This window comes from Sus scrofa, chromosome 2, assembly GCF_000003025.6.
Source record: "Sus scrofa isolate TJ Tabasco breed Duroc chromosome 2, Sscrofa11.1, whole genome shotgun sequence".
NCBI lineage: Eukaryota > Metazoa > Chordata > Mammalia > Artiodactyla > Suidae > Sus > Sus scrofa.
This window is the reverse complement of record NC_010444.4, coordinates 46606341-46627374: the sequence shown is the minus strand read 5'-3', so window position 1 is coordinate 46627374 and position 21034 is coordinate 46606341. Positions and strand designations below refer to the sequence as shown.

Genomic DNA, 21034 nt, shown 5'->3' with positions numbered 1-21034 from the left:
AGTAAAGATAGATGGTACAGAGAGGAAGCCAGTAGAAAGCTCTCAAGCACTCACATCTGAGGGCTGTTCTGTCATTCTCTATGCAAGAGAACAAAATCCTCCTGAGCAGCTGGCCCCAGAGAGGCCCAGGGAGCCAGGAGGAGAAGTGGGAAGGTCTGTCTGGAGAGTGGGATGGCAGAAATCATACCCATGTCCTGGGTCCCAGTCCACCTCCAGACGGTGCTCTGGAGAGAGTGGCTGTGGCTTTAGCGTTTTTTTTAAAATGCGAGTGTCCTGTGTATACAGGCATAAATACCAGAGATCAAAGGGAGGACAAGACAGGCAGGGACACATCCCTCTTGCATTCACTTGGGTATTCCTTCATCCCCGTGGTGCTTCCTCAGGGCTGCCCTAGCAAAAGACCACAGACTGGGTGGCTTAAATAACAGAAACTTATTTTCTCCTTGTTCTGGAGGCTGGTGGTTCAAGATCAAGGTGTTGGTAGGTTAGGTTCCTTCTGAGGCCTCTCTCCTTGGGTTCTTTTGTCCTTACATGGTCTTTCCTCTGGCTGTGAGCACCCCAGATGTCTCTGTGTATCCAGATCTCCTCATATAAGGACTCCAGTTGTATTATATTAGGGCCCTCCTCATGACCTCATTTTACCTTAATTACCTCATCTCCAAGTACCATCACGTCCTGAGGTACTGGGCTTTAGGGCTTCAGTGTATGAATTTTGAGGAGACACACTTCAGCTGCTAACAGTCTCTGCCATGTGGAGCTTGTCTTGGGATGGGGAACTGAGTAGTTTACAGTTACTGACTCTGGCTTCTCTTTAATACCATCTAACCCAGTATGATTTCAGCACTTCCCTCGCCCCCAGGCTCCTTTTTTACTGTGAATTCCATATGCCCTGGAGTCATTCTTTCTTCAGAGACACAGGGGTGGGAACACCTTGTGACCTAGTATGACTAGCAGAACAGATGTGAGAGAGAAGACATCTTTTCTGGTTTAAAGGGGCTTCTTGAAGGGTCAGAGGATGGAGTCTGTGCTGGGGGCTTGGGAAGGTGAGGGTGTGGGTGTCGGGTTCAGGTGGTTGTTGGTAAAGGGGAGACGTGGGTGATTGCATTCCCCTCAGTTGGGTGCTGGGCACAGGTGCTCTGCTTCTGGGGAAGCTTGTTTCTGGAAGTTGCAGCAGACCAGCCCCCACACTGGAGATGAAGCAGGGCTCCTGGAGACAGAGCCTGCCACACAGGGCAGAAAGGGCTGGGGACAAGGAGTCACCTCCTCTGAATGTAGGGTTCCTAGATAAAATACAGGGTGCTCTGTTAAATTTGAGTATCAGAAACAGTCAGTACTTACTTAGTAATAAATCTGTCTCATGATTTGAATTTCAGAGAAGCAATATTTGGGACAAAGTTATAATAAAAAAATGACTCGTTGTTTGTCTGAAATTCAAATTTAACTGGGCATCCTGTATTTTATTTCTCAATCTGGCAACCCCATCTCTAAGAGTTATCAGCTCAACAGAGGTGGTGAGAAAGATGGGGGAAGGAGGAGAAGGATAATCCTAACTCAGCCGGTTTCAAACAAACAAACAAAAACCCTTAAAAGCTTGACAAAGGAATACAGTGCCCACTTCCTAGTTCACCCCAAACTGAGACTGTAATTTTCCTCCTTTCCACTAAGAAACATCACAAAGAGGTTATAGCTTAGTGACTTGGGCTGGTTCTCAGCTCCGGTGAGAACTCCAGCTGGTTCCCTCTGCCCTGCCCTTCTTTTCTGGTGCATTGGAGCAGCAGGACAAGCAGAATCACCAGGCCCCCATCCAGCCTCATTTTCTCTCTGAGAAAAAGTGGGTGTCTGAGGGGGTGTGTGTGGGGAAATGTGGCTGGAAATGCACAGGTTTTTCCAGCTGTCTTTGGGCCACCTGTGTCCTGCTGATGGCCATCCCCTCCCATGGGGGACCATTGGTCTTTGCTGCTCAATCCCTGGACGAGAACCGTTGATGAAGTGACCGACCATTTGTGTTTTCTCCCTGGACTCCTTTTTTTAGGTTTTGTCTTATTCCTAGCAGTGCTTTTATTTAAGTCAGAGGCCAACAGACTTTTTCTGTAAAAGGACAGATAGTAAATATTTTTGACTTTGTAAACTGTATGGTCTGTCTCCACTGCTCAGCAATGCAGTTAGGGCCTGAAAGCAGCCATAGGCAATGTGCAAACCAATGGGTGTGACTGTGTCCCAATGAAATTTGCCTTATAGATGCAGAAATGTGAATGCTATTAGTTTACTCTTCTTTCAATTTTTCTCCAACTATTGAAAATATGAAAAACATTGTTTTTTAAAATTTTATCGGAATATAGTTGACTCAAAAAGTTGTGTTACTCTCAGGTATACAGCAGAGTAAATCAGTTATACATATAATAAACGCATTCCTTTTCAGATTTTTTCCCCACACAAGCTACCACACAGTACTGAGTAAATTTTGCTGTGCTTTTCAGAAGGTCCCCATTCCCCGTCTGTTCCATATATAGCAGTGTGTGTATATCATTCCCAACCTCATAATTTATCCCCCCCACCACCCCCAGCGTGTTTACCCTTTGGTAGACAGAAGTTTGGTTTCGAAATCTTTGGGTCTGTTTCTGTTACAAAAAAAAATTCTTAATGTGCAGGCCGTGCAGCAACAGATGGCAGGCCAGATTTGCCAACCCTGTTCTAAGTCGGCAGCAGAGAACATCACAGATCCGAAGCCTGGCTCTCGTCTTCCACTTACAGGCTGAATGGTTTCTCGCTCTGAGGTTACAGCTGCTGCTGCTGCTGCTGCTACCAAGTGACTGACTGGACCAGGGTCTTAAGCAGTGTGTTTTCCTTTGAGCATTCTGCAATGCAGGTACAGACCCACATCCCATAGTTTGCTGTACGGAAAAGGTTCCTATATGTGTTTGTAAACCTCTTTTAGAGAATAAGCCAGTAATGGTCAAGTCTGGCCATGGAGTCATTATCACAGTGAATGTACAGGCGTACCTCATTTTATGGTGCTTAGCTTTATTGTGCTTTATAGATGCTGCCTTTTTTTTTTTAATGGAAGTTTGTGACAACCCTGCTTTTATTTTTCTCTTGGTGCTGTTCTTCCAACAGCATTTGTTCATTTTGTGTCTGTGTCTCATTTTGATAATTCCTGTGATATTTGAAACTTTTTTATTATTTGCTGTGTTTGCAGTATTTCATTCTGTTTGCTATGGTGATCTAATCAGTGATCTTTGATGTTACTGTTGTGATTGTTTTAGAGCCCCATGGACCATGCCCATTTAAGACAGTGAACTTAATAAATGTGTGTGTTCTGACCGCTCCCCCATTTCTCTCCTCCTCAGGCCTCCCTGTTCCCTGAGACACACCAGTATTGAAATTAGGCCAATTAATAACCCTGCAATGGCCTCTCAGTGTTCAAGTGAAAGGAACAGTCATGTGTCTCTTGCTTTAAATCAAAAACTAGAAATGATTAAGCTTAGTGAGGAAGGCATGTCAAAAACCAAGGTAGGCCCCCAAACTAGGCCTCTTGTGCCAGACAGCTAGCCAAGTTTTGAATGCAAAGGAAAAGTTCTTGAGGGAAATTAAAAGTGCTGCTCCAGTGAGCACACAAATGATAAGAAAGGGATGATATCAGCTTTGTTGCTGATACGGAGAAAGCTTTAGTGGTCTGGATAGAAGATCAAACCAGCCACAAACATTCCCTTCAGCCAAAGCCTAATCCAGAGCAAGACCCTAACTCTCTTCAATTCTGTGAAGGCTGAGAGAGGGGAGGAACCTGCAGAAGAAAGGTCTGAAGCTAGCAGAGATTGGTTCATGAAGTTTAAGGAACAAAGCAGTCTCCATAACATAAAACTACAAAGCGAAGCAGCAAGTGTTGGTGCAGAAGCGTACCAAGTTCTCCAGAAGATCTCGCTGAGATAATTAACGAAGGTGGTTACACCAAACAACAGGTTTTCAGGTAGACAAAACAGCCTTATATTGGAAGAAGGCCACCTAGGTCTTTCATAGCTAGAGAGGAGAAGTCCGTGAATGCATGGCTTCCAAGCTTCAAGGATGGAGCTAATGCAGCTGGTGATTTGAAGTTGAAGCCAATTCCCATTTACTGTTCTGAAAATCCTAGGACCTTTAAGAGTTATGCTAAATCAATTCTGCCTGTGTTCTTTAAATAGACTAGCAAAGCTGGATGACAGCATACCTGGTGACAAGATGGTTTGCTGAATATTTTAAGTCCACTGTTGAGACTTAGTGCTCAGAAAAAAGCTTCTTTTCCAAATATGACTGTCCAATGACAATGCAACTAGCCACCCAAGAGCTCTGAGGGAGGTGTGTAATGAGATTTTCATGCCTGCTAACACACCATCCATTCTGCAGCTTTATGGATCCAGTAATTTTGATTTTCAAGTTTTATTATCTAAGATATGTATTTTGTAAGGTTATAGCTGCATTAAACAGCAATTCCTCTGATGGATCTGGGCAAAGTAATTTGAAAACATTATGAAAAGGATTCACCATTCTAGTTGTCATGAAGAACATTTGTGGTTCATTGGAAGAGGTCAGATATTCACATTAATGGATGACTTTGGGGGGTTCAAAACTTCAGTGGAGGAACCAGCTGCAGATGTAGTGGAATTAGCAAGGGGACTATTATTAGAAGTGGAAGCCGAAGATGTGACTGAATTGCTACAATCTCACGGTAAAACCCCATAGATGAGGAGTTACTTCTTCTGGATGAGCAAAGTGGTTTCTTGAGCTGGAGTCTACTGGTGAAGATGCTGTGAAGATCAATGAAATGACAACAAAGTATTTGGAATTATACAATCTGAGTTGATAAAGCAGTGGCACGGTTGAGAGAAAATAGACTCCAAATTGGAAAGAAGTTCTGCTGTGGGAGAGTGCTGTTACCTAACAGCATTGCATGCTACAGAGAAATTGTTTATGAGGGAGAGAGTCAGTTGACATGGCAGACTTCATTGTCTTATTTTTAAGAAATTGCTTCAGCCACCTCAAGCCTTCAGCGGCCTGATCAGTCAGCAGACATCAATGTTGAAGCAAGAGAAGTTCCCTTTGTGGCTCAGCGGTAATGAACCCGACTAGGACATGAGGATAAGGGTTCAATCCCTGGCCTTGCTCAGTGGGTTGAGCATCCAGCGTTGCCATGAGCTGTTGGTGTAGGTTTCAGACGTGGCTCAGATCCTGAGTTTCTGTGGCTGTGGCATAGGCCAGCAGCTACAGCTCCAATTCGACCCTTAGCCTGGAAACTTCCATGTGCTTTGGGTGTGGCCCTAAAAAGACCCAAAAAAAAAAAAAAAAAAAAAAGACAAAAAAGAAAAAAATAGTAAAACAAAAAAAATATTGAAGCAAGATCCTTCATCAGCAAAAAGCTAATGACTTGCTGAAGGCTCAGATAATGGTTAACATTTTTTTAGCTACCAAGTATTTTTAAATTAGGGTATGCATATTGTCTTTAGACATAGTACTATTGTATACTTAATGAACTGCATTCCAGTGTAAGCATTACTTTTTCATGCACCAGGACCCCAAAACATTTGTGTGACTTGCTTTATTTTTTTTTTTATTTTTATTTTTTTTGTTATTGTTGTTGTTTGTTGTTGTTGTTGTTGCTATTTCTTGGGCCGCTCCTGCGGCATATGGAGGTTCCCAGGCTAGGGGTTGAATCGGAGCTGTAGCCACCGGCCTACGCCAGAGCCACAGCAACGCTGGATCCGAGCCACGTCTGCAACCTACACCACAGCTCACGGCAACGCCGGATCGTTAACCCACTGAGCAAGGCCAGGGACTGAACCCGCAACCTCATGGTTCCTAGTCGGATTCGTTAACCACTGCGCCACGATGGGAACTCCTGACTTGCTTTATTGTAATACTTTATTCTGGTGGTCTAGGACTAAACCCTCAATGTCTTCGAGGTATGCCTGTGGTTTATAGTGATCACAGGCTACGATATTGGGAGTAATTTGGGGCTAATAAATAAATAAGCAACAGAATTGAATGTGGAACAATTATATGTCTCTGTTATAATGCTGCCTTCTACATACAGCTGTGTATGTGTTTGGTATTGTGTTTCTAAATGGAAAGATCGCATTAGGTTTGACTTTCTGTCACCAGATGGAGTCTCGCTGTACCTGAAACACAGATTAGGAGGCAGGGCCTTTCATTCCTGGGTGTCCTGACTGATGGAGGTCTCATGTTTTATGGATATAAGATGTGCTGGGTGAGGTGGACAATGGAATTACACTTCCCACAGAAATCACTCCTGGACTGAGAATCAAGTTTGCATGTGTGCCCTGTAGCATTCACTCTTGCCGAATGCTGGGAGATGGGTGGTTATTAGGTTATGTCAAAGTGGTGTTTGCCTTAATACACGATCCTCCTGCAGTAACTCAATAATGGGAGGTTAAAGGAGGGAGGAAGGGAGGGAATGTGGTGACCTGCATATTTCTGAAACATGGAGCATCTGGAAGCTTGGTGTGGTGATGTCAGGGAGCTGTTAGGGACCTGTACCATGGCAGGTCTGAATCCCCTAACACTGGCACCTCTTGTGAGGCAGTATGGCTTGGTGGTCAAAGAACAACATTTGGGTTCAGACTGCCTGGCTCCTGGCCCACCAGTTTCCAGCTTTTTGCCTTTGGGCAAATTACTTAACCTTGCTGTTTATGGAATTATACAATAGGGGTATTAATAGGAGTTCCTACCTCATGGAGCTGTTGTAAGATTAAAATGAGTTAATGTAGGTGAAATGCTTAGAATCGTGCCTGGCTCATGCATAAGATGAAAGAGGATGAAGTGACTTTCTTTCTGTGTAACCTCATGCTGTGAGGTGGGGTAAGTATAGCTTTGGTAGAAAGAGCTCAAAACAGTCTCATAACTCCACTCCTCCTCCCAGCATCTCTCCAGCAGCAATGCATGAACATCCCTGGAAAAGATCCTGGGTGTTCTTTGTGAGTAGTGGTTCATGAATGATGCTTGGCCCTGACATGACCCAAGGCTCACCTGCTAAACCTGTCACTTGCTGGCTCTGGGACCTTCAGCAGATTGCCTCCCTCTCAGAGCATGACACAGAGATAAGTAGGCATCCTTACTGCCCTCACAGGACTGTCTTGGGGGCATTAAAGAAGATAATGAAAAAGAAAGGGCTTTGTAAGCTGTGAAGTTCCTCTTGAGAGGGAAGGCATCATTGCTGTTAGCATCTTTCTTACCATCATCTTGCATACCCCTGGCTTCCCTGTACCCCCCTCACCTGTCCCCTCAACCCTTATGGGGCAGGAACTTTGAGATCATGTTTATATAGAACGATGTGATTCTTCTGTAAGGATTTTTTTTTTTTTTGGTCTTTTTTGTCCTTTTAGGGCTGTACCTGTGGCATAGGGAAGTTCCCAGGCTAGGGGTCAAATCAGAGCTGTAGCCACCAGCCAATGCCAGAGCCACAGCAACGCGGTATCTGAGCCGCATCTGCAACCTACACCACAGCTCACGGCAACGCTGGATCCTTAACCCACTGAGCGAGGCCAGGGATGGAATCCGCAACCTCATGGTTCCTGGTCGGATTCGTTTCCACTGTGCCATGACGGGAACTCCTTCTGTAAGGATTTTGATGTCCCATGCTTTTTTTTTTTTTTTTTGTGGAATTATTGACATAATTCAAGTTTGAAGTGGTATGAGAATTAACATTGTGATTTTGCGTAAGGGCATTTCTGAATCCAGTTCCTGCCATTCCTTTTCACTTCTTTAAATTATGTTCTTGTCTTATCCCTGCAGGATTCCTGAGTGTAGTCCAAGGCAAGTCTACAGGCAGATAACTTTTTACATTAGTTTTACTGTGATCCAGGCTTTTTTAAAAAGGAGAAATGCCATCAAATTCCAAAAACCTCCATCCTAATGTTACCTTAAGTATCTTCCTCTACCCTAATTTGGGCTGAGTAGTATACATTTCACTCCCATATGCTTTACATGTCTCACTGTATTCATTTAAGGGCAGTTCTTTGAAGCATAGGGAAACTTTGCTCTAGAGTATTCTTATGGGGGAAAAGGGGTGGCGTCCAAGAGTCTTTGAACAACCATGGCTGAATTGTGGTTGCTTTCTGGAATTCCCAGTGCTTGGGAGGGTATCTCTTGGACAGTGACATTTCCAGGAACCAGGAAAGGGCTCCTGTCTTTCCTCAGGGTCTCTGAAAGAACAGCAGCCCCTGTTTGCTCACCCCCAACAGAGTAGAAGGAGAGCAGTTTGAGGAGGTGATAGAAGGTGCCTTGTGTGTGTGGGGGGGTCTTTGACTCTGCCCAGGGGGTCACCATGCTGCACCATGCCCTGGAGGAATGTCCTCGTCCCATGGAGAGAGAAGGAGAGAGCCCCCCACCTACCACTCACATTAGCAAGGGTAGGGTGCAATCCCATGAGTTCCCTGAGACCTGGGAGGAGACACCACTGGTGAGTCAGTCTCATGCCTTGCCGAGTCACCTCATGGTGCTCTGCTCGACCTCTAAGACTCTGCCTTGTGTGCCTGATTTCAGAGGGCTTCTCAGCATGTTTCCATCCCTTTCCCTCCCCCCTTCCACTTTTTTGGTCAAAAGGCCAGGCTAGGGACGAGGATCATTTTGCACTGAAAAGGACAAGCAGTGCTGAGATAAATCTTGGCAGCCTTTGCAGAATTTGATCTGGGAGAAACCCTGGGTTGGAGGTGGGGTGGGGGTAATGGTTTAAAGAGCAAGAGCTTGACCAGCTATGCCAGTCTTGAGCTGTGAGCCCTGAGACTCTGTGACTTGAAAATTATGCTTTGGGGAAGGCTGGGCTGGAAGAACATTTGCCCAATAACACCATCCATAATGAAAATTCGAACCCCTCTGCTCTGCTTTGAAGCTCAGGGTGTTTTGGTGGGTGGAACAGGCTGTGGTTTCCCTAATCTGTGAACTCCTTAAAGCATGAAGAGTCTTTGCTTCCCCTGAGCCTATTGTTGCATAAATAGTTACTGAGGTGATTTGGATTATAGATTTCTTTTCTTTGGGAAGAATGTTTGAGATCTAACTTGTTCATTCTGCAGAGGCCCAGACAGGCTAGGTGACCTTCCAGATCCCAGCCTGTAGCTGACCGAGGTGGAGCTCCATTCCCCAGGCCTCTCTTTCTAGGGAGGGACATATCTCATCATATCATGTTGCTCTTCTAATTAAATTGTGGATAATGTCTATGGCATGCTTAATTTCTAATTAGATGACTTTATGGATCAATTTGCATTTAATGTTAAATCTAATGTGGAAATCATTAAAAAGTTAGCTCCCTGAGGAAAGAATAGGCACTCCTGTGCCTATTAAAAATAACAAGTATATGTCCTGTGTTAATACGTGAAGCTTTTTATGTGGAATGGGAAAAATTAGCAGAGAATGCAGACTATATAGGTAGTATGTGTGCTTGTGAATTGGGGAAATGTCTAGTGTTCAGATTTTACAGTGCTTGTAGTGACTGTTGTAATAGGTACCACTTACTACAGCTTTACTGCATGCCAGCCCATTAAGGGCATTGTTTTACTTAACCCTCAAAACAACTTTCTGAGGTGAGCATTATTATCTCCCTTTGTATATGAGGAATCCAAGGCTTGAGAGATGATGGTCTTGCCGTCAGTAAGTGGTGAAGGCAGGATTTGAATCCAGGCCAGTTTGATTTCACAGTTGGTCTTGACTCTACACGGGGGAGTGCTCCTGTGGGGGCTCAATGATTAGAACTGACAGAGCCCTGCAAGAGGTCTTGAGTGAAAAGTCCAATGGATTCTAAAATGTTTGCAGCTGATGGTGGTTCGAGGCAGCATCAGTGCTACTACCATTACTGCTTTATGAAAGAGAGATGGGTCCAGCTGAGGCTCTCACAACATCCACAGGCTAAAGAGTTCCTAGCAAGGGGGATGCCCTGTCCACAGCTTGTGAGGTTGGCCTAGGTGCCTCCTCTAGGAAACCTCTCCAAGTTAACGCCACACCTTTGGATGTGTGGGTATAGTGGGTTTCCTTTGGATAATGGGTCCTCTATGGGACATTCTTTTAGACTTCCATATTTTTAAATCTTCTTATTTTTCATTCTTGACTACCATGTATTGAGTTAGAACTGCAGAGAACATGGTTCTGCGTCCAGAGTCTCTTAATGCTAAAGTCTTGGGGGTGAACCACTTAGTCCTACCGAGCTGGTAGTCTCCTTGATGTCTTGCCTTGCGGACATGTGAGTGTGGAAGCACCCAGCCCAGGGCATGGTGTGCACTTGGGAAAGAAGTTCCCTGCTCCCTTCTCTTACAGGAACAGTGTCCATTTATTGATGAGATGACTGGATCCAGGAGCCCTCATGTTTTTTCTGGCTCCTGCTGCTGCCTACTATTCATTTACTCAACCACTATTTATCCCTGTGCATAAGAATTGCCTGGGCGACTGGTTAAATTCAGATTCAGATGCTACATTGATACAGTGTACAACATTCCAGTGCACAGCATTCCAGGCCCTGTCCTAGCAGCTGGGGACCCAGTGCCACTGTGCAGAAAAGGAGGGATGATCTGCACCCCATCCCCATGCCAGGGGCCTTTCCCAGGTGTGGGGCAGACAAGCGAGCAAGCAAAAGAAACACTAAGTCAAGTTGGATGTAGATACTGCCACACTCATAGCTCATTCCTTCATTCATTCCGTTGTGTTCTCAACATGTTTTCTGAACACCTGTTTTGTTCCCAGCACTGTGCTCAATACGGGCATGTGAAATTGGATATCTGGAGCCCAGGAATTATTTCACCAGAAAAAAAGTATCTGAGAAACATGAATCACTCTCTTGGGTTCTTCCATCTCAAACATTTCAACTCTTTGAGGTTAAATGCTCATTTGAGCAAGTTCACATTTCTAAATCCACCCTCCCATCACCCACTTCTAGCAGACTTTCTTGTGTTGGAGGAGAGGGACTCGAGTTTGGGTGTCTGGATTTGGCAGATGTTTGCATTATTCTTAACTAGTGGTCCTCCAATATCCCTGTGTGTAAGAATTGCCTGGGCGGCTGGTTAAATTCAAATTCAGATGCTACACTGATACAGATCTTTTTTGACTTCTGATGGGGTTACATCACTATTCCTTAATTTACACATTCTTTAAATGTAAACATGTACTTTCCTCCTTTTTTTTTTTTTTTTCCAAATCACTCCTTCAGCCAGGTAAAGAAAGTTCTGTAACACTTCCTCCATTTCTGATGAGGTTACATCTGATTAACCCATCCTATATTGAAAGTATTGAAGTTGAAAATTCATTTAATACACCTAATCTACCAAACATTATACGACTTAGCCTAACCTACCTTAAATGTGCTTAGAATACTTATATTAACCTTCAGTTGGGGCAAAATCATCTAACTTAAAGCCTCTTTTATAATAGTGTTGAATGTCTCATGTAGTTGATTGAATACCATGGTAATTGAATCATGAAATAATGAAAGTGAAACAGACTAATTGTATGGATGCATAGGGGTTGTAAGTGTATCAGCCGCTTCTCCTTGTGATTGCTGCTCAGCATCATGAGAAAGTATGGTACCAAATACCACTAGTCCAAGAAGAGATCAAAGTTCAAATTTTGAAGTACAGTTTCTACTGAGTGCATATCACATTTGAACTTTGAAAGTTTGAAAACTCCATTAAGTCAAACCATCGAGTCTGTATTTTGATTTACCAGGTCTGGGTTGGGACCAAGCATCTCAGCTTTAACCTGCTGTGCAGGTGAGCTGGATGCAAGTGTCTGTGAACCACCTGTGGATGGCTCCACACAGTGCTGGAAGAAAGTTTATCCTCGTCATTTTATTAAGGAGGAAATGATTTCCCAGAGATGGAAGGGATCTTGGAACTAGTGGCAGTAGTTCATGGGATGGGCAGGGACTTTGGAGCAGAAGCCATGTGGAGTCTCATTCTGTCTCTGTCATTGGTAGCCTCATACAGCCTTGGGTAGGTCATCCACCTGCCTCACTGGCTGAGAGACCTGATTGGAGGGACCCAGGCAAAGCATTGGGTAGAGACCCCAGTGCCAGGGATTGTACCACACCCCGAATTAGAATATTGTTTCCCAGATTTCTGATTTATCCTTTGAACGTGAGTTGAGCTGCTGCATATACGCCCCGTGATTTCTCTTTATTTCACAAAATAAAATGCTGTAACCACAAAAAAGGAAATGAAACAAGAGAAAAAAAGTTCACCCACAAACTTACTCTCCTCTCACAACTGTTTTCATTTTTCCTTTTAGCCCTTGTCTGTATGCAGACATATTTCTATAAAGCTGTAATCATATATAGACTCAATTTTGTATTCTGCTCTTTTCAGTAAACCTTAAGCAAATGTTTTCCAAATGGTTGCATAGTTGTCAGGATGATTTTTAGTGGTCTTACAGTCTGTCATCCCACAGGCTGAGTTTATTTAATCATTCATCTATTATTGGACATTAGATTTTCTTCCCTATGGTTTTGGGCTATTATAAATAATACTTGGAAATACAGCTTCATCCTTATTGTTCATTAGTTCCTTAGGGTAAATTTCTAAGAGCAGGATTTCTGGGTCAAAGAGCACAAACATTTTTTTGGCTCCCCATGCATATTGCTACATTGCTTTTCAGAGGCTTGTAGCAGTCCTCAGTGCCATCAGCAGTGCAGTAAGGTACCAGTTTCAACATCTTGGCCTGCATTAGATAGGACCTTTTTTTATAAAGGTTTGGCTCAGTGGTGCCTCCTTGTTTACTTGGTATCTCTTTGTTTATGGTAAGGTTGAATATGGCTTTACTACTATTATTATTATCTTTAATTTCTTTGTTTTTGTTGTAGCTAGGGCCTAGCCATGTGAAGTCAGAGTTTTCGTTCAGAATTTTTTAGATTCTTGGATTTTACAGTTAAAAAAAAAAAAAAAAAAAAAGAAACCAAACTACCAGTATTCAAACCCAGAGCCCATCTGTCTATTAAATATTTTGGACATATTTCACAGTTGGGTCAGCTGGTGATATTACCGTCCCGGCAGGTCACTGATTAATAGGATGATACCTGGGGAGGACTGGGGCTCTTCCTCTTCTCCCTAGAGTCTGCTCTGTTCTCTCTTTCCACTGTCCCCCTGCTTCTTGTCCCCCTCCTCCCCCTCTAAGCACTATTTTTGTCTCTTCAGAGATAAAACATAAAAGGATCGGCTTTTCGGTCATGCTCCTTCAACTTAGAAAATGCAGGTTGCCTAAATTATGTTGTACAGAGCCAGGATAAAGAAAATCACAGCACTGTAGCAAATTGCCTTTAACTGCACTGCAAAAGCAACCACCTCAGAATTGTAGAAAGGTGTGTTTGAGGGTGTAATCTTAGCTTGTGGTGAAGGGGAGTCTGACTTGTTTTTCAAGTCCATCTTGAATAACTTTGTTCTTTCTGGAATGCTCACCATCCTCAGCGTGACAGAGTTTGCTTGATGACAAACTCTTTCGCCCTGCTGTACATACCAGGGCTGCTGAACTGGTTTGTTTATTTGCCTGGGGTAAATGATTGAAACACCTCCCTTTTGCAGCAGAATAGGAGACTCCCGTCCCCCAGGTGCCCTTCACTGGCCCCAGGAGTCATACCGTTCCCTTCCCCCAAACAAGGACCACTTAAGGGCTAAAGGACACACAGTCCCCTGGGGCAGGAGACAGAGTTTCTCAGCATGTGGATGATCTCCTTGGATAGAGCTGCCCCAGATGGGCGGCAGCCTGATGTTGGCCGAATAGCCGGGCGTCTGTATATACGAGAATGGTCACGGCTCTATTGCAGTTTAATTTGTTAATGAAACAAGACGGAGCACATTTTCCCCTCCCGCACACCTCCCAGGCTGTTTGAGATGAGGCACAATTAATTTATTTGTACTGTCTGTGGAGGCGGATGCCAGCTAATGTAGTGCAAGAGCTTTTATCTTTCTGTTTGTAATGAAGAGGGGCAGGCTGCTGGCAAATTGACAAGGATTACTGATGACTCATTCTCAGACTGCAAAGTGCTTTCTTCTGAAATAATAAAATGCGTGTACACGCCACACACACACACACACACACACACCCGCGTGTGCGTACACACACATCCATGCAAACCTAGTTCCTGTTTGAAATGGGCAGAACTAGTTTGGGAAAGGTCAGGCGCCCCTGAAATACTGTGGGAGAACCAAAGAAAAAGCCGATGAAGCTCTCTCTCCAGCTCCTTGGCTTGGCCTGACTGAGGAGGATAGGATCCCTTGCTCAGTGGGGTCCCTGCCCTTCTCAGACAGAAACTCCCAGTCCAGCCTCGGAAGGCTGGCTCCTTTGCGCTCCGGTAGACAGCCTTCCCCCATGGCCACCTCCCAGTGGGGCCAGACAGCCATGCCTGGTTTACCTGGGAGAGCCTGTGCTGGGACTGCTTCCTCCCTGACATGCAGGCAGCACCTAGGCAGCTTGGCTTTGCAGGACCATGCGTTCTGGGCCTCTTTGCTGTGAGCCAGGGAGTGTGCTGGGTTCCTTCTGGCCTTTCCCTGTGTTCCTCAGGCCTGGGCCGTGGCCGTGACTGTGTTCGTGGTAGACTGCGCTGTCACCCCACTTTGATGTGCTTCAGAAAAAATAGTTTCTATAGTAGCTTACATTTGCTTGGCCCTTCTCAGTTTGTACATTGTGGTGTTTCAACAGCTCTGTGAGTTGGTTATATAGTTATCCTTGTTTTATGGATAAGGAGATTAAGGTTCAGAGAGCTTAAATAACATGTTCATGACCGAGCGGCTAGCTGATAAAACGGCAGTGGCAATGAAAACCAAGTCGTTGGAGTCCAAAACCTGACCTTGTGATCTTTTAATGACATTCATATTTAAGAACAAAATTAAACATTTTCTGTGTCAGAACTATGTAATGATTGGCCAGGGAGGCTCTTCAAGATTTACATGAGAAAATACAGACATTGCTGTAGTTCTGTGGAATAGCAAGAGGTTCACAGGGTACTTTCCGAAGCCCTGAAAACAATTTATTTTACCCCATTTTGCGCTGGCCCAGAGAAATAACCTCTCAAGTGCAGTCAGCATGTTCCTTCCTGTGTCAGATGGCTGGTTGAGCTGGTTGTGCAATATGGGCTCAGTGTATGTGTCCTATTCAGTCCTGTGACCTGGGGCAAGCAACACAAGTCACTGTATGGCGTTGTTGACTTTCCGAGATGGAAAGAACCATGGAGATTTTACAGACGAGGAAACTATGGCCTAGAGAGAGAGATTCTGTGGTAGGAGGAATTCCATTCATTTATCCAAGCATCCGTCCGTGCATCTGGCAAATATTTATTGAGCCTGTGCTGGGCTGGGAGATAAGGCTTGAGCTATGAATGAAACAGACGTAGTCTTGTTTCAGGGAACATACAATAGTGGGTAACACAGCTGAGCAGGCACTCGCAGTATGGGGTTAGTGCTGTGATGTGTGAAGTCAGGGTGTTCTGTTGGAGGTGATAGTCAGGGGATGCTTCCCTAAAGGAGTGGTACCTACAGTGAGTTTTGAAGGATGAGGGTGAAAGTCATTGAAACCTGGAGAACCTAGGTTGACTGAAAACTGGGCCTTCCAAAATGCAAATCAAATCACAGTCAGTGTCCCTGAAAAGGGTTTATGTGCTTGGAAAAGCCTTTCTGTGTAAGGCCCTGTGAGACTCAAGGCTGTGGAAGAAATGCTCTCTCTGAGTATGGTAGTACAGTAGCCTCCAGCCATGTATGCTGTTCACTAGAATAGAGGTGATCCATCAGTGTATAGAGGGCACTGGACTTGGCAGACTTAGTATGAAAAGAGAATGCAAAATACCTCATTGGCAGGTTTTTAATATTGATCACAGGTTGAAATAATATTTGGGTGTGTTGAGTTAATAGCAGTTGTTGTAATTTATGCTTTTTTCTTTTTTTTTTTTTTTTTGTGAGGCTACTAGGGAAGTGTATGATGACATGTGTGGCTTGTGTTGCATCTGTGTCTGGCCGTGATGCTAGGTGGAGAGAGAGGCCTGGGAGAGGAAGTGGCTTGATGATGAGAACACGGGATCTAGAGTGAAGAGGTGTGAGTTGGGTCCCGGGGCACAGCCTGTGGCAGGCCTGCACATCTCTGCAACTCCCTGCCCTTCTCTCTAATGTGGCACTAAGAGCCTTCCAGCTGGGGCTGAGAATGAAGGCAAGAATGCCTATGAGAAGCACACCCCATTATGAGCTGTGGTTCTCCTTGTAATAAAACAGTTTAGGTTGGAGACAAGATACACCATACAGTTGATACTGTTATTTTAAAAGATGAGAAATTTGACCAAATGCAGAGTAAGAGGTTGGTGTGTGGTAAATGCATTCAACCCACGATGAATTACAGACTGGGGGTGGATCTGTGTGAGATGCCATGGATAAAGAAAATTCCATTTCTGTTGCACTTGGCTTGCTCTACTCCAGGAATTCCCTCACTCCTCACTTCGGAGTTTGGATCCAGACTTCCATAGTCTTTGTTCCCTGTTTGATTTTGTCTCCGAAGGCCAACCAGGGCTAACCACTTCTTTATTTCTATTTTATCCTCAAGCATTTAGTATTATAATCCTAAAATTCAACGCTCATTAGATACTTGATGAATGATTTGCCGTTCTGTCAGTATTTACTGAAGACCTGGATGTGTCAGGTTATCTGCTGGTCTCCAGAGATGCTGTGCTGCAGGGAGCCCCTGCCCTTAAGATGCTCACTGTGGGGAAGGAGTCGGTTACCTGGTTAAGGTAGAGAAGACTGCAGGGGGTAGGGAAAGCATTCCTAATTGCTAAATCTTGTGACCTAAAGGATAACTTGATTAAGGATAGCAATGGAGAGAGCTTGGAGACAGTCATAGCTGACTAGAGTATACTTTCTTTCTCTTTTCTCTCTCTCTCTTTTTTTCTTTTCTTTTTTTTTTTTTTTTTTTTTTGACTGAACCTGAGGTGTGCGGAGGGATCCCAGGCCAGGGATCGAATGTATACCACAGCAGCAACCTGAGCCACAACAGTGACAACGCCAGATCCTTAACTGCTAGGCCACCAGGGAACTCCACGGAATATACTTCCTTATAATTGCCTTTTGGAGCATGAAATTCAAGAGCTGAGTTTGTCTGGGATCCTAACAGCCCCTGAGGGTTTCCAGCACTGTGGCAATGTTCAGTATTAATGTTGTGTTTGTGTATTAATTACACTTTTACTGTCAGTGTACTGAACCCAAAGATGGTACAGAACACGTGGAGCAAGCAGATACCCCTCCCCATTGGGAGTGACCTGGACTAATTAGAAGCCTGTCACAGGACCGGGGTGGGGCGGGGGGGGGCAGTTTAGCAGGGCCAAGCTGGGGGTATATGGGGGCAGAAGTAGATGTGACCTGGCATGGAGGTGGCAGGCAGGCAGACAGTCATTTCAGTGGGAGATAGCATCTGATCCTCATCCCTTCGGGCTAGTCTTATAATAGCGGCAGATAAATAAGCTGCCTCTAGTATGTTCCCAGAATATCTCTGTCTGCAAAATGTCTTTGAGGGGATGTTTGACTTGTGAGCATGTGGTTGATAAAATAAATACATTAAAAAAATATATAACCCTCTCTGTGAGAGGTTTTAGTCTCTTCTCTCCCCCGGGAAAAATAAGGCCCTTCTTGAACCCTTTTCTTCCCTCACTGTAGAATTCCTGCCATGCTTTATAAGAAGAAATATTTTTGGAATGTAGCACCTGCAGATTTATAAAGGGGCTCTGCCCAAACCACTGGGCTGTGGCTATTGTGTGGGTGGGTTCTTGGTGCATTGTGAAGAGATATCAGCCTGACACCTGCAAAGCATTTGAGGAGCTGGGCCAGGGTTGGAGAAGCTGGAATTCAGAGGCACTTCAGTTGTTGTTATCTGGCTTTTGTGGGCAGGCAACTGGAATGGGCCCTTCTCCCTAGTGTTAGAGGATCCTTAGCATTCAATTACACCTTGACTAGAACAGGACTTGGTGCCTAGAAAAGTGTCTGGCATGACATAGGAACTTAATATACAGCTGCTGAGTGAGTGAACAGATGAGGCCCTTTTCTGGGCTTTGACAGTCTTGTTGGATGAGTATGCCTCTGGCTCTTGCTTTTCGAGGGTAGTCTGTTGACCAGCAGTAGCAGCCTCACTTTGTTAGCATAGGAATCACTTGGGGATCTTTTTTTTTTCTTTTTCTTTTTTCTTTTTTTTTTTTTAGGGCTGCACCTGTGGCATATGAAGTTCCCAGGCTAGGGGTCGAATCAGAGCTGCAGTTGTTGGCCTGCACCACAGCCACAGCAACACCAAATCTGAGAGCTGTGTCTGTGACCTACACTGCAGCTTGCAGCAGTACCAGATCCTTAACCCACTGAGTGAGGCCAGGGATGGAACCCACATCCTCGTGGATACTAGTCAGATTCTTAACATGCTGAGGCACAATGGGAGCTCCTCACTTAGGGATCTTTTTAAAATGTAGGTTCTGGAGTTCCCGTTGCGGCTTAGCAGTAACGAACCTGACTAGGATCCATGAAGACACGGTTCGATCCCTGGCCTCACTCAGTGGGTTAAGGATCCGGCACTGCTGTGACTGTGGTGTAGGCTGGCAACTGAAGTTCTGGCCCCTAGCCTGGGAATTTCCATAGGCCACACCTGTGGCCTTAAAAAGGCAACCCCCCCCCAAAAAAAAACCCAAAAATCAAAAACAGGTTCTGATTTAGTGTAGCTGGGACTTGGCTTGAGGATCTGCATTTTAACCCATTTCCAAATGATGGCAATGGTGCTTTTCCATAGGCTGTACTTTTTTTTTTTTTTTTTTTTTTTTTTTAAGGCTTTTAACCTTTTAAGTAGGGGTTCTCTTAGGATTCAATGAAATCATCTATATGTCTTTCATGAGTTTGCAGCAACACTAGAGGAAAAGATGGAAGCCTTGGTCCTGGACTCAAAAAAATGTAATCATAGTGAAAAATCAAGACTCATCCTTAGACGCTGAAGAAAAAGGAGAAGTGATCAGGGGAAAGCTGAAAGAGTGAAGGACCTTTTTGTGGAGATGGTATTATCATATGATCTTGGAATTAAAGTTTTCTACTTCCAGTGGAATAGGATCCCTATAATTGCCCATCCGACTTCTGCTTAAATGCTCTCATGACAGGAATATCTCATCTTTTGCTTATGCAGCACTTTGTTGTTTATAAAGCAGCCTCACAGGCTTTATTTTGAAATGTTAGCAGAACCTTGTGAGTTTTACTGCCATTTTACAAATGGGTAAACTGAGGATTCTAGGGATTAAGTGACTTGTCTAAAGTCATATTCTTTGCCACCAGAAAAGAATGCTGGGACTTGAACTTTTTGATTTTCAGTTGAATGTTCCTTTAACTGTAATATGTTTGGGCTCTGATTTGGTGAGAGAGCAGAGTAGATCCTAAAAGCTTGATTGAAGATTTGAACTTAGAGCAAAATGGAAGTATTATGGATTTTGGAGCAGGGATAGCTTGAGCAGTGTTGAAGAGTCTATAGATTTTGGAGAAGCTAATAACCCTGTACTCCATGGGGGATTTTCCTGCAGTAATTCTCTCAGGGCATCCCAGAGGCACACTCTTTTGATGGGGACCTCGCTGCAACAAAAGCTGTTTATTTCACTAACAGACCATTCTCTTTAATTGAGCTCAGATAGAGTCTCCTAGAATCTTTACCCATTAGTCCCAATCCCTCCTTTCCTGCTGAAGGCACAAGCCTATTTCCTCTTTTTCATATGCTAGCCTGTTTAGATATTTTCTTTTGAAAAATCTGAAATAATTTTTCTTCCCAGATTTGCAGCATATGTCCATTATGAACCATTGAGAATTTATGGAGAAGCAAGATATAGAGAAGCAAAAAGGAAAATTTAAAACTGTCAATAATTTTAAAACTGTCAATAACCATTCATAGATAATTAGTTGCGAGCTTCACACCACGTGGTCTCCCAGAGGTTCCTTGGTAGTGCAGCAGGTTAAGGATCCAGCATTGTCACTGCTGTGGCTTGGGTTCGATTTCCTGGTCCAGGATCTTCTGCATGCCATGGGCGTGGCCAAAAAAAGTCTTCCAGACGTTTTTAATGCAGTTTTTGATGTGGGTGTATGTTGTTTTTATTAAACTAATTAAACCCTTTGTGCTCAGGATTTTGTAACTTTCTTTTTCTTAGAATTGTATTACTACCATTTCAATAACTCCTGTTGCAATTGGTAACATTATTTCAAAATGAGATAGGTAGTTTCGTCTGTTTTATCATATATTCTGTCTGTTCCCTCTCATTTTAAACATCTTGCTGTAACACTCTTGTAGGCTGATGTCCGTTCCTTTCTAGTTTAGCTCAACTTCATCTCTGTTATCTATTCCTGGGAGTGGAATGGTAAAGCACAAGACTGGTTTGAAGATGACTCTCCTGGCCCAGTGAGTTGTTCTTTCTCCAGCCTCCTGATCCTCATTCCTGTTTGGATGTGGCTTTGCATTCCTGTCAGCTCTCTGAAATTTGCTCACTTTTTTTTTTTTTTTTTAACCATTTATCCCTCTGTGGTCACTGCAACCCAGATTTGACTTCGCTCCTTCTTTCCTTCTTCCCTCCCTTCCCTGCCCCCTTTCGTTCTTTCTTTTGCCACTCTTGAAGCATGTAGATGTTCTCAGGCCAGGGCTCGAACCTGCTCCACAGCAGCAACTCAAGCCACTGCAGTGACAATACCAGGTCCTTAACCCTCTGCCACAAGGGAACTCCTGAGATCTCACTTTCCTTATTCTGAAAGCAGCATTCTAATCAGGGCAGCCTGGTTTTGCATTAGCTTTTATAGGAGCCTCATTACACTGAGTCATTGAACTTGTGGGCAACCCAGTCCCTTAAGACTTTCTCATGTGATCTTCTCTCTCCTATACTTGTGAGCTTTTTTTTTTCCTTTGGACCTAAGTGCATGACTTGACATTTATCCTTATTAAATTTCCACCTTGTTAAAGTCAGCCAGTCATCATATCCCTTGCGATAGTATCAGGGGCAGACTCTATCATCCTTCACAGTCACTGTCCTTTCCAACTCCCAGTCATTGGC

General features: G+C 44.1%; 1 protein-coding gene across 12 annotated transcripts in view; it reads left to right on the top strand.

The window, feature by feature from the left end:
• TEAD1 (TEA domain transcription factor 1) overlaps positions 1 to 21034 on the top strand; it is a 274130-nt gene that overhangs the window by 43245 nt on the left and 209851 nt on the right. Inside the window, exon 1 of one of the 12 annotated variants that reach the window (XM_021077020.1) lies at positions 2649 to 2866. Coding sequence (XP_020932679.1) covers positions 2861 to 2866 — 6 coding nt within the window. The 5' untranslated portion in view covers positions 2649 to 2860. 12 annotated transcript variants of the gene reach the window in all.